This window comes from Numida meleagris, chromosome 1, assembly GCF_002078875.1.
Source record: "Numida meleagris isolate 19003 breed g44 Domestic line chromosome 1, NumMel1.0, whole genome shotgun sequence".
Lineage (NCBI taxonomy): Eukaryota > Metazoa > Chordata > Aves > Galliformes > Numididae > Numida > Numida meleagris.
In genome coordinates, this window is record NC_034409.1 from 97,238,767 (window position 1) to 97,252,310 (window position 13,544).

Below are 13,544 nucleotides of genomic sequence, written 5' to 3' on the forward strand. Positions count from 1 at the left end.
TTTAAGACAATGAAAACTTCCATTTTTCATGAAATTTTGAACAAATTTAAAAAAAAAAAACAAAAACAAAGAAACAACCAACTTGTCTTCTCTGTCAGAGTGGGAAGAAACAAATGGGAAAGTTACTGTGTAAGCTGCTGCATGGTAGCAGTAGTGACTGAAATCTTGTTCTGCAACTGTTCTTCCTTCTGTTTCAGAGAAGATGTTCTGCCTCCAAAAAGTCGCAGCTCTACGGCCCGCAGCTACATTGGCAGCAATCGTTCTTCTCTGGGTTCAATGTCTCCCTCAAATATGGAAGGATACTCTAAAACTCCATATAGCCAGGTTCCAAGTGAAGACTTTGATCGTGCTTCTGGTCAAAACCAAACCATTGCATCTTCAAAGGTAGCTGCACCTAATTTAAGTAGAATGGGAGCTGTCCCTGTGATGATTCCAGCACAAAGCAAAGATGGGTCCATAGTATGAAATATTAATTTAAATCCTGGTTTTTTAAGTGTTCATTTATAAGTATTAGAGAAAACTACAGTGTTCATCCCTCATTGAAACAATGGCATGCGATTTTCCTTGAAGAAAATGAACATGTTAGTTTGAAAAGCCACCAATTCTCGTTTTGAATTTTAAACTTTTAGTATGTAACAGTTGAACTACTGAAAGTGTGGAAGTTCGTAAATATCAGATACTGAAGGTGTTTGGATCTCTGGTGGCTTGCTGAAGAGACTCTATTAGCTGATATGCAGTTTTCAGAATATGAAAGAGCAACACAACTGAGAAGTAACAAAACCATTTCATATGTAGACCGTGAAGTTTCTCAGAGTTCTTGAAGCTTTATTCTCAATTTTGGAGTAACAGGAACATTTTAATTTGACCACTGTCTGATGAAATTGCAGTGGGGCTGAAATACTGAGGATGACTTTGAATTCTGTTCAAACTCAGAGGATTTACGCAGTTCTTTAACTTGGTAATGTTTGTCTAGAGTGTTTCCTGAGTTGTTATTATCTCAGGGGCTGCCAGTCATTTGGTTGGTTCAGTTAATTTAATGAATCTGTTCTGAGTTCAAAATCACAGGGAGTAGAAATGTGACAGGAGACTTTGCAAGCTCCTTGAAATGAGAATTTTACTGCAATAACTCATTCCAGTAGTGTCAGATAATTAAGTTATCCTATGTAACAAGTCTTACCAGGTTGTTACTAGTGGTATCTAAGTGCTAAGGTCTATAGCTCAACTGTTACATTGTCACAGTAAGAGCATCTCAGCAGGTCTTAAGTTAGCTGTATCTCACATTTTCCAAAGCCTGCTGGGATTCTAAGGGAGTGTTCTTTTTCTAAACCATCCACCTAGAATTTTCATGGGGCTTTATTAAAGCTGTTAAGTAACTGGTATTTGATACTTGCTCTTGCTCTAACATCACTTCAGAAAAATCTTTTCCAGGTTCAGGTAAGCAATAGATAGTCTAAAGAGTCTGACACATTTTTACGTGAATTTGCAAGGAATTTAAAGCTCACTTGTTGTCTGTTCAACAGCCCTAAATATTCTTAATACACATTTAGATTTTCAGCAGCAAGAGCTTCATGCAACCAGAATCTAAGAGGAAATGGTTATTCAGAATTGTTGATAGGAACATGATGTTTGAAGAGTTCATTTAAAAAAAAATAAAAATAAAAAAGAAAAGCCATCCCAGTTTTGCAGACTGAAAACATTAAGATCAGGAATTATTCTGTTTCTCCTGTAGTTGCACACCTACTTAATGATTTTTTGATAGCTTCTTATGAGTGATACTGTATATCTCTAGAAGCTGGATTTAAAATGCTGTTTGAATGTGTTTTCTTTGTTTGTTTTCCTTCCGATTTACTAATCTCCTTCTCATTTTGTGCTTGGGAGTGTAGGGAGGAGTCCCTTCAGCTTATTCTAAGTAAAGATGTTAACTGCCCGTTATTTTGGAAAACTCTAAATGAATATAGTATGTGGCACAGAGGTTGATGAAGAAAATATTTGAAGAGCCTGTTGAAAGGTGTTGGGATTGTTTGTATGTAGCAACAGTGTGAGATAAGATTTCCTCAAACTTCTAGGCTTAGTGTCTGCTTTCTTGTAGCTGGTTAGATCTGTGATAAATTATTTGACTTTCTACTAAATATTTGTCTTACGTGTAGTTAGTTACACAGTTTTTGGTTGGCTCTGTTAATGTAGAAAACATACCCTTCATACTGAATTTAGATACTTGAATGGCTACTAAGTGTTCTAGACTTAACAATTTTACACATTTGGAACTTTTTTAGATTGTAATCTTATACTGTTAGAGACTGGACTTTTTATCTTTCATGTGTGCCTTTTCAATAAACTTTGCCTGATTGTATCTTCAGTTTTTATGAAATTTCTGGTGCCTAAATTTACTGTTTGGACAGGTGCTTAGACGATGGTACAATTTTTAAAACATGACACTGTGATCTGATTTCTTGATTCTTATGTACTACTTATACCTCTTCTTGCCTGTTTTTTGGATGTGATTTCAGTGGCTCTCTGTATTGTTCTGTATTTCAAAATGTGAGTTACTCCTTCAATTGATAATTACGATGTAAGTGTTTATATTCCTGAAAACTGTTCGGTTGTACTAATTAGATGGATGATTGACTCTCACTTATGTGGTGAATAATAGGTTTAGAAACTGTGCCAAACACATGCTTGTGAAGAACAGTAGATGAGGAGACATCTTCTTGCATCCAATTACTATGATAGAAGAGACTTTAGGATATTTTAATCATAAACTGATTGTTTACCTTGAAACTAAGGCCTTTCTTAAATAAAAGGGTGTGGTTATTTAGATCATAAATAAAAGTTGAGTACAAAACTAGAACTGAATCGCAGACTAAGAAATAGCTAGAGACCTAAGCAACCAGGCAGCAAACCTACTAAACTTAATTCTGAGCCATCTATGGACATATGTGATATTAGGTGTGGATTTTTTGTCTTTTTTTTTTTCTGGTTTGCCCCGTGACTCTGTGCTTTCCATCAGGTAAGCCCTGGGACACTCAAGAGTAGTTATCTCACTCAAACACACAGACTGCAGTTTACACATACTTTAATGCTCTGTCAGATTGCGCAAAACAGTAAATCGACAGAATGGAAGGACAGCATGATATGCCCTAAGAGCCTAGCTGTTAGGCTTAGTAGCCTTGACAGTGTCTGTCTACTTATGTAATGGCATGGAAAATAAAAGGAATGGAATCCGACATAGTCCGTATCTGAAATAAAGAACCTCTGACTTGGGCTAAACTCTCCCTCAAGTTGCTCTCATCAAGCCTTTTTGAATGGATAAAACACTACAGCAACATAATAGCACTATTATAAATGATTTCTTCAGTCAGTAGATTCATAATTGTAATTCAGCACTAGATTATAATTCTCAAAAGCAGCTACTGTAGTTTAGCAACAATTTTTAGCTGTGTAGGACACGAACTGAGAAATCACGAGGTGTCCGATGTTACAGATAAACCTGCTAACAGCTTTTCTGGGAAGTAATGGCAGCTGACATACCAGTTAGAAGGTGGCATTTTCAATGTCTCATTTTATTTAAAAAGAGGAAACAAATAGAGGAGGGAGGCTTGATATCATTATGTAAATAGTCTAAATGAGCTCAAGAAATTACTAGTTAATGTCATGACTGTAAACTTGCTTGTTAAGGATGACAGTGTAGAAGAAAACATTGAATTTTAGCATGGCGTGAATAGTGTTAGACTTGTAGTACTGTAGAGGTTATGTAACATTTGTCCATACATTACGAGCCTTTTCATAAACTTCTAAAATGGATATTTAAAGATAATCTTGTGAACCTTCCTTACCTAAAAAAAAAAAAAAGAAAAAAAAAAAAGAATACTTTTTAACTATGTAGTGCACAGAAATGCCTTGTTGGAGGGGTAAAAGATGACTTTTGTAGCAAATGTACAGTGCATACATCTTTATCAACTGTTATAGTCATGTTTGTATTAGATGTATGCTTCCTGCTTAATAGTACAAATAAGACTTGTTAATTGCAAGCTGTCTCTGTAATAATGAGTATTGTATATTACTTTTTTCCAGGATAGCATTTTGGTTTTTTCTTAACTGTGTATATTCCAGATCGCTTTAGATCTCTGTGGTAGTCTAAAGACACAATACTATTTGTATCACTTGAACCTTGTTTTATACACTTGATAGGTGCTTTATAGGGCCCTGTGTGTGTTGGTCCTCTAGTGTGCAGCACAGCTCAAATGAAATTGGAGCAATAAGATTTCCCAGAATACAACATGTTGCAGCATTGCATTACACTTCTCGTGCACAAAGCATGAACTTGAATATTGATATGAATTTCAGTATAAGGTTTTATATTCACATTTTTAGGGAATGGTATTATACAATGCAAGTACTGTGAGTGAATCTGTAAAAACAAATCCAAAACTTTAAAATGCTGTAGTTCCATGACAGACTTGTGTACTTTTTGAAATAAAACTGTTGGAGAAAACAGTAGTCTGTCTTCATTCTAAAGCAGCAGTTATGTATGCCTTCAGCTTTCTTTCTGTAATTAGAATTGAACTACTAATAAATATGGCTGTGTATACCGCACTGGCAGTAATCATTTATTGCTTCTTTTCCCCCATTAATTTCTAAGTAAAAGAAAATAAAACTGCTTCTAGATATTTTAAAACTTGCCCTTAATAGGAGGATTCTAACTGTAGATGCACTAGTGATCAGTTTAAACAAATTCTGAAACATAAAACTGAGAAGGAACTTAATTTTTGTCCTCTGTTATTTTAGAGAGAACTAAGTATTCCTGAATCTAATACATTCTTATAAAATGCAAAGAAGAATGTTTGCACTCAAAACACTTGGGTAAAATGCTTGTTTTTGTGCTGTCAACCAAATTTTATTTTTTTTTAATTTAAATGAAGTTGACTTGGAATGTTCTCTACCCCTTGTCCTTGCAAACCAACTGATTATTTATAATATTATCTAAGACAAGTGCAATTTCTCCAGTGTCATCTTGGGCACTTACATTTAGACTCAGGAAACAAAGCCTGGCAAGGGCTATGTTTGCATTATTATCGTGTTCTGTGTGTACCATTGGAGGCCTAAGTTGCTTACATTTAACGTATGCATATCTTCATATGATAATGCGTACCTGTGCCGTGCCAGATGCTTGTCATTTCTTTGTGTATATCTTAAATCTATTTAATGTGTACACAAGCAGAAGTAGTTAAATAGTAAAAGTACTACTATTTTCTACTAAGAGTAGAAACCCTTTTTTTCTGTTCTAAATTAGTCTTTGCTTAAATACAACAGAAATCCTGATAAAAATGAAGATTCACGTTGTCGCTCTTTGCAGAACTTTCTCTACCTTTTTAACTTGTTAACTTCAAGACTTCTGTCCTTTTCTAAGCTGGCAATTTTCTCTCAAATAAACTTTAATGCTTCACCTGTTCTGGTGCTTTTATTTAGAGATAGACGATTGTGAATCAGAGGAGCGGCTGGATGTGGGAGTTCTAGCAAAGCAGTTAGCCCTTTCCTGGTAGTCTTGTAAAAGGAGAGAGGATGCTCATCAGGTAGTTGCACAAAACTTTTGTGGTCCTCACATATTGCAACATAAGGCAATGTTTGGATAACATTTCTTATAAGGCCTGTCTTGTTTCTTAGGTGAGACTTACTATGTATACTGTGAGTTACTATTTCAAATTTATTTGCAGATGGAGGTGCTCTGTAATTATACTGATAGGTAATAAATTACTAGATCACTTTCGAAGACAATGCCAGCTACTTAGCCTTGCTTTCTTGTCTGTGAAACTTCTTGTCTGTAAAATCAAAAAAACAAAACTGCTTCTAAAGAAAATAGCTGATCAAGGAGCAAAATTGAATTGAATGAATGAAAGAAACTCTGAATATTGTCTATCTGAGTCTCAAGATATTTTAAAATTTTCATTCAGTTGATGAATGAGTACACCTGAGTACTCAGTTCTGGGGAGGAGGAAGTTCTGGAAACGGATTCTTTAATGGATTTATATTGTTGTGAGTCAGTGCCACCTTTGTGTGCTGCAGCTTAGAATACTTAAATTCTCAGTTGTCTAGCACTGGCCAGGGAACTTTGAATAGGAAAGCTAATAATTTGGTGACAGCAGCTGATAGCTGTATTTTGGGTGGTGGTTCTTTTGTGGATAAGTATAGTTACTGAACTTTTTTTTTCAATTGTGTTGACCAGATGAAGGACACTTATTATTCAGAAAACATTAGTTTTTTAGCTCATACCAATGAGCTTGATGTGATGTTAGGATGAGTGGGTGGTGGGAGGGAACGGGTAGCTTTATAAAGAAGTTGAGTATGTTGGTTATGCAACTTGATTATGTAAGGATTTTAAAACAGCAATATTAGAATAGATGTTAACATCTGAAAGCACATCATTTTACCTTCGGTAATCTAATTTTTTTCTTCGGGGAAAAACCTCTTGAGGCGGTATGTCCACTGGGAAGCTCAGAAAGCTGTGTGATGCAATGACAGTTGTCCCATTTCTCAGGGCTGGAAGCTTTGGTTCTGTAAGCGGCAGGCAGGCAGGGTAAAAGTTGAGCGAAGTACCAGAGGGGTAGTGGACTTCTTTCCAGGAGTACTTTCTGATGATTTTCAGACAATCTGCTAAACCTTTTAGCATTTACGGGTTCTTTATATAATCAGTTTGTGTTCGCTGCTGAAACATGCAGAGTTCTTGCACTCTTCCTACCATGAATAATTTCTGCATGGGATGTCTCTAGTTATATTGCTGCTGACAATGCTTTATAAAGAAGTAGGCAGAGATAGTGAAAACTGGAGTAGACAAAAGTCTCCCACACAGTGCAGACAGTGATGGCCCAGGTTTCTTGGTCCTTTCCAAATACGTTGTGATGCGGTGGTTGTTCAGGGTACGTGGTAGAATATGGTATCAGAGTGTGGTATCAAGAACCCTGCATCAGATGGCAAAGAGCTATAAAAGAAACCTCATCTAGTGCCCTTAGTGTTATAGCTTCCAGCTGTGTCACTTTTGCTGCCTAATGTTTCTTGTGTATAGAAGAGAAACAGATCTGTAGCGTTTTTGTGGCCAGTTGCTGGTATACAAGTAAAATAGTGCTTTTCCATAGCTAATGATTTGTAAGTGAAACTACTTCCCGTAATGGAATTCAAATCTCCATATTTCATATTGCTTGATAATATTTTAATTGTAACACAGCAATCAGGATTGGTCAGATCTCACAGAAGTATGCAACAGAGCATCCTTTCTCAGTGTTGAAGGTCTCTGCAGCTGTCAGCAGCGACTTGCAGCATCTTGCTAGTCATGTGAATAGACAGCGTTTCTGAGAAACTATTTGCTGAAGTCAAAACACTTGATCTGTGCCATCTTATCCATAGGAGATTAAGATAAAATATTTACTTCACATTTCCGCTTAACAGTAGAAAAGCTCAGGTAGGAGGGGAACTGATAGCCTTAAAGAAGAAGTAAAGGCAACTGATGGTAATAAATAAAAACTACTGAATGGCTTGCAACTTCTGAACAAGATGACAACTCTGGGGCACAGCTGGTGTTTTGTGGAACTTGTCAAAAAGCTTATGTTTTTGCTGCCAGCACTGTACTTTTTAGCCCAATAAACAGAATGTCCTTTTATGTCACTTCCAATCGTTCCAAGAGCAGAAGCAATTCATCTAAGCTTGGAAGAGCTGTAAAATACAAAATAAAGCGTGTAGTTACTTAATATTGTCTAACCTGTTTCTTGTGGCCTTTGAGTACCCTGGGATTTTTCTCGTGTGCCAATAGCTTCAAATGGACTGTTTGGCATTGCCTTACTTTCATCCTTGTATTCTATAATTTAACATGAAATTGCTTAAGAATTGCAGTGCCTTCCTCTTGCTTCAGACTTGAGTTTTGGTTCAGGTCACTTCTTTATGGAACCTATTTAATTACCTTGTTATTCCTATTTAAGACAGAGAACTCTGAGTTTACAGTACAGAACTTGAAAAATGCTGTGTTCTCCCATGCTTGCTCCAGCTGACTTGGAAAAAAAAATGCTTTATGGCTAAATATGAGCACTTTGGACCAAAGTAATACATTTTCTGTTTGAGAATACTGATTGCCCTCTGGTGGCTGACCTGTTGGCAGCCTTTAATCTTTCTTTTGCTGGTGCTAAAAATGCTGTACGGTTCTACTGATGGTTGACAGTGATTTGCTAAGAAATGCTATGTTTTGTCACAAGAGAGCAAAGTAACTTAAATACTAGACAATTATTTTCTAATTGTTTGTTCAGGAAAATAGATTAAGAAAATGACTGTTGTAATCTGCATCAATTAAGAAACCTTATTTCTCTGTATAAGCTCTGGAAAAAAAGCTGTAAACTGTACAGATATCATTAAAGGAAATGAGATACGAGTAAGTTTTGACAGATTTTAACAGTTTTGATGCAAAATACTACTTCTGTTACCTTTACAAAGTCTATTGCTAAGCTCTAAGTACAGATTTGCTACATTCCTTCTACTTCAAAAAAATAAAAATCACTGAAGCCTGATTGACTACTGTAGGCTGGAGCTTAGTGATGATCCTTAAAATACCTGTTTTGCTAAGGCTGAAGTTAAGGTCAACAGCATTGTTTCTTCATTAGCAGGCCTTTCAGGGAAAAAAGTTTCTCAGACTTCTTGAATTATAGTTGTTGGCTTTTTTTCGGAGGCAAAACAATGAAAAGTGTGATTCTTGGAACAATTATGTACAGTTCTGATCATGCTAGGCTTGCGTAATTGCAAGACATTGAAGTTCTAAGCATTAATTACATCTAAAAATTGAAATTGTCGTCGTTTGAAGTTGAGTGGTATTATTTAAATAAGATATACCAATATGATTTTTTTGAAATACTGGATGATTTGGATGGGCAGGCCTGAACTTCAGACAACCTTCAAAAATACTTTATTCCTGGATGAAAGCAGTGTTAGAGCCTTTGTGCGGAACAGCCCTATTTTCCCTGAATTAGCATAATTTCCCTGCCCTCAGTTATACCTGGGCACGCTAGGATTTTAATCAGCACTCTGAGAGGGATGTTAACTGACAGTGAAAATTGGGTCATTACATTCCACATGTGAATTTTATTCTGACAACATCCTATGTCTGTGACAACTGTATTAACAAGCTAACTTGCTGCTGGCTTTATGGTTTGTTCTTGAGGGGAAATTGCTGAAAATGCAAGGAACTATAGGACATCTGTAATGCTTGACATGGTCAGCAGAAGTGTACTCACCTGCAGGAGTAACAATAACAAAAGCATTCCAAGCAAGGAAGTAGAGGATTAGAGTTGAAGTCCTGGCTATGTCATTTGCCATGTGATTTTCTTATTTTTTGGACACTGGCAACATCTCCGTATTTATCATTTTCACACCTCAGAATCACAGAATGGCTTGGGTTGGAAAGGACCTTAGAGATCATCTAGTTCCAACCGCCTTGCCAGGGGCAGGGTTGCCAGCCACTAGATCCAGCTGCCCAAGGCCCCTGGAGAATGGAGATAATTCTCTTGACTACCAGAGACTTTAGATTTGCCCATCACACTACTTACTTTTCAAAAAACAAAACTAGCCATATGTACTTGAACTGCCAGGCTGAGATACATAAAGAGAGAAGCAGAGTTGCTTCTTGTCATTGGCCCTGTCCGCAGTGAATGACTCCTTGGGTTTGGGTTTCTGAACAACTTTTCCTGCAGCTTCCCGCTTCCACCAATGGCTGATCCCCCTCTGTTTTTCTTTTACACTCCACCTTTATTTCTTATTATTTCACCACTTATTCACCACTGAAGTGGGATGGGTTTTAGGCAGCTTTTCCCTTTTCTGAGTATAGTGTGTTGCTACTGAACAAGTTTTCTTGGAAGATCATAGTTTTCATTGATCTTTCCCATCATAGTTTTTGCTCCTATCCAGTTTCACTTGTTTGTCTCTGTTTTTGGTATTAGGCACTTTAAAACCACCATAATATTTTAGAGACCTATTTATCCAGAATAAACATAAGGTTATGTATGATTGCAGGTACCTGGTCAGACAGCAGTTTCTCATTAATTTGTCCTTGTGAGATTTTTCCGAAGAGTTAGCGTGTCTCGTTTGTAAGTTACAACAGTGGTGGGTGGATTTCTTTTTTTGCTGTTATTGCTTTATCACAGCTACATGAATAACTTCTAGGTGCATGCAAGGCTTCACTTGCCAGTCTGCGTTTTTCTTTTTTTCTTTTTTTAATAAAGATTTACTTAGATGAGAAGGAGGAGAAGAAAATGAAGACTGAAAGTATCAGGACAGTGCAGAAGGGAAAACAGATGATGTTGTATTTGTTTGATGTTGCCCTTCCAGCTCTCCTGAGCACTTGATTTCTACCTTCTGCTTCTTCTAAACAAATGGACGGACAAAAACTATCATCCTGTCTAAGCTGGTCTATGCGTGCTACGCAACAGACTTCTGTTTTCACATGCAGGTGATGTTAATTGTCTCTAGACTCATTAGTGGAAGGGAGTGAGCAGGACAGACTTGAGGGAGAGCTCTTGTTATGTAAGCCCCAACTTGCATGCCTGTCTTATCCTTGAGAATAGCAATCAAGCTTTACAAAACGTGAGAGCTGTTTCTTCAGGGTTTTCCATTACAGTGGGATAGGATGAGTTGTGGGGGAAACAGCTTAATCTTTTTTAGAAGGCATATGTTTAGTAATTACTAACAACCTCTAATTATTATTACTAGTTAATTACTAATTATTAGTTACCTCTTTGAGAGCTATTGATGGCAAAGGTCAGAAATAGGAATGTGTGTCATCTGTAGAGCAGAGACAGAAATACAGACAGTAAAGGATGCTTCTGGCCTCAGTGTACAGTTCTAATTAATATGCCTCTTAAGAATATCAGTTAATTCTATTATATACAATTTTGAGCTGACTGCAGTGTTCTTGTTCCCACAATATGAGTTGAGGACAGATAGATGCATTAAGCTGGAGTGGCAAGTAAGTTCCAGGAGAAAAAAGTAATGTTGTCAATATCTTCCCAAATGGAGAGCATGGTAGATAAATGATGCTGAAAATTTACTTTCTCACACTTCTACACGTAGTTACTCAAAAAAAAAAAAAAAAAAAAAAACACCTTTTGAAAACCGTTTATAAACAGTAACCAGAATAAGGTGGTAGAACAGATCAACAAATATGGTGATTTAGGTGCCTAACAGTACTTGGTACTGCTTTGAATTACGCTTCCAAGCAAGGTTTCTGAAGGCACTCAATTATTTTTATTATCACATGCACCTGGAAGGTAATTCAAATTGAAATGTGACAGTTTGTGAGGAAGAACGTGAGATGTTACAGAGATAGTTTGAGTCAGTTTTATAATTACAGGTCTTAGGGAGGAACTGCGGTGGAGTTGAGACATGTTCTAAACATCTGTGAGGACTGGGATGGCAATACAGAAAGCCTTAATAGGTTGAAATGGCAGAGTAAGAAAATGAGATCTTTCCAGTAAATGCAACAGATGCATACACGTTGGTAGATTATTAATTAAGAAAAGCTGGTTTGTGTATCATGTCTTGAAAATGAATATTGTTGACTGTTATGCAGCCAACAGTATTCATTTTCAGTAAAGTTCTAGTACAAGCAGCATAAAAACAGCTTTGCAGTGTGTAGTGGTAGCAAAAAATGCTTAGTTATTAACTTCCTGAAATAACAATCTCAGAATATTAAGCCAAAGAAAATAGAACTGGTAAAGAACTGTAACCAAAGCAAAGAAAATTTTGATCAAGTATTTTTAATTGAGTATAGATGCATCACTGGATAATCTGAGAAAAGCCATTTGAGTGTTTAGCAGTAAACAAAAGTGTGTGATTCTTTGATGATGCAAGTCACTGGGATGAAACTGAAGAAACAGACAGCTGAGCAGTCTTCTCCAGAAGCTTTACAAAATGACTGTAGTGGGTGTGTGCTGGAAAATTCATGAGAATTTTCCAATTGAAAATACAAGAAAACTTGTATTTTGTGTATGTAAAAACTTGTATTTGTATATGTGATGAAGTTAAAATTGCATTATTTGCCAGATGAAGAGCAATCCTATTAGCTGTGGCCAACCCCACTGACTTGAGCGGGAGCTGAAGTGCGTTCTAGGCAAACTCAATCATTTCTGTTACAGTTAGCTAATAAATGCTGATAGCTTGCTACACCACTGCGCTTGTTTTATGGAAAACCCTGGTTTTCTAATCTGAAAGGCCATCGTTTGGATGATTATCTGAATCATGCATTTAATTGCTGTAAATTAAACTACCTGGCCCATTTTTAAAATAGATTAATGATATTCTTTTTTTCTTATAGTCTGACATCGCACACAAGATTGGTGACATAACAGTGGTATAAGCATGAAGAAACAGGCATCATTTTTTGCATGAATTTCAAGTATGGTGAAACTGAAGTTCATAATGAAGTGCTGGTTTTTTTTATTTTTATTTTTCACTTTATCTCACTTTAGATCCAAGACTGTAAAGTAGGCTGTATTCAGTTTTGTAAATACCAAATATGTAAAAGAATAATGCCAAGTTTACAGACATTTTTCATGCTAGTTCTGTTCTGAAAAGTGCACACAATCGCTCTACTCTGCCCCACCTCCACATCGATTCAAACACTTGTCAGGTTCACAAAATCAATCCAGGTAGCAGCAATACAGACTTAAGCAGTGTGGCACTGAAAGAGATTTTAAACTCGGAGAATTTGTGTTTATCCCTAGCCTTCTGTCCTGCTAGTAAGATAGGAAGCGCATCATCAATTCAATGCTGTAGTGATACTAACGAAGACTTGCAATCTATGTTTGAAATGCACTGTATTTTAAGATTGTATATATTTTCTAATACTTAATAAAATATACTTGAACGTGAACGTATGCTTCAGCATAATCTTTTAATGCCGATGTTGTGGTAATTCATATCTGTACGCTGCCTCATTCTTTCTCCTCCACAGCTTTTACCCTGCAGGAAACTGGAAGAAAGAAGAGTGCTGTCTTTAAAGAAAGCTAATTACATGGTCCTTATTGCCTTCTGTGATGTGAAACTTTTGAGTATTGATTTCATAATAAAAATCTACCTACCATTTGAGATCACTGCAGACTGATACTGTGGATGGGAGCTTAATAATTCACTTTCTTTCTTTTTTTTTTTTTTTTTGAGATGAAAGAGGTGGGAGCCTGTACCCCACTGATATTTGGGCAGATTTAGTAACTGTCTTCTGGTAACTGATGGAGTTGACGTAAATCAGAGCAAGCTGAGGGACACTCCAGCACTGAGGAATTAATAGCAAGGGTAGACAAGTTTAAACCTGTCTTTGATCAACAACATCTTTCTCTGCTCTTGAGAAATGCTGTGTGGTTTTTTTTATTGCTATTCTATTTAATCAGTTATATGCAGTTACTAATTCAAAGCTTAATCCAGTGATAGCAGCTATGCTTTTCTCTGAAGGCAACCATATGCTTTATTGGTGAAACTGCTGGTTATAACACTGAAAAGGTATGCTACTTCTAAATTATTTTTAC

At 36.5% G+C, this 13,544-nt stretch overlaps 1 protein-coding gene across 3 annotated transcripts in view; it reads left to right on the forward strand.

Annotated features, from left to right (window-relative positions):
- Positions 1–12,895, forward strand: part of CXADR (CXADR, Ig-like cell adhesion molecule) — a 31,889-nt gene extending 18,994 nt beyond the window's left edge. The window contains exons 7-8 of one of the 3 annotated variants that reach the window (XM_021403458.1): positions 198–384; positions 12,338–12,895. In XM_021403458.1, coding sequence (XP_021259133.1) covers positions 198–384; positions 12,338–12,379 — 229 coding nt within the window. In that variant the 3' untranslated portion in view covers positions 12,380–12,895. Of the gene's footprint in view, positions 1–197; positions 4,594–10,038; positions 11,144–12,337 lie in introns of those variants that run through there. The other 2 variants (XM_021403466.1, XM_021403453.1) reach the window with 2 other exon arrangements.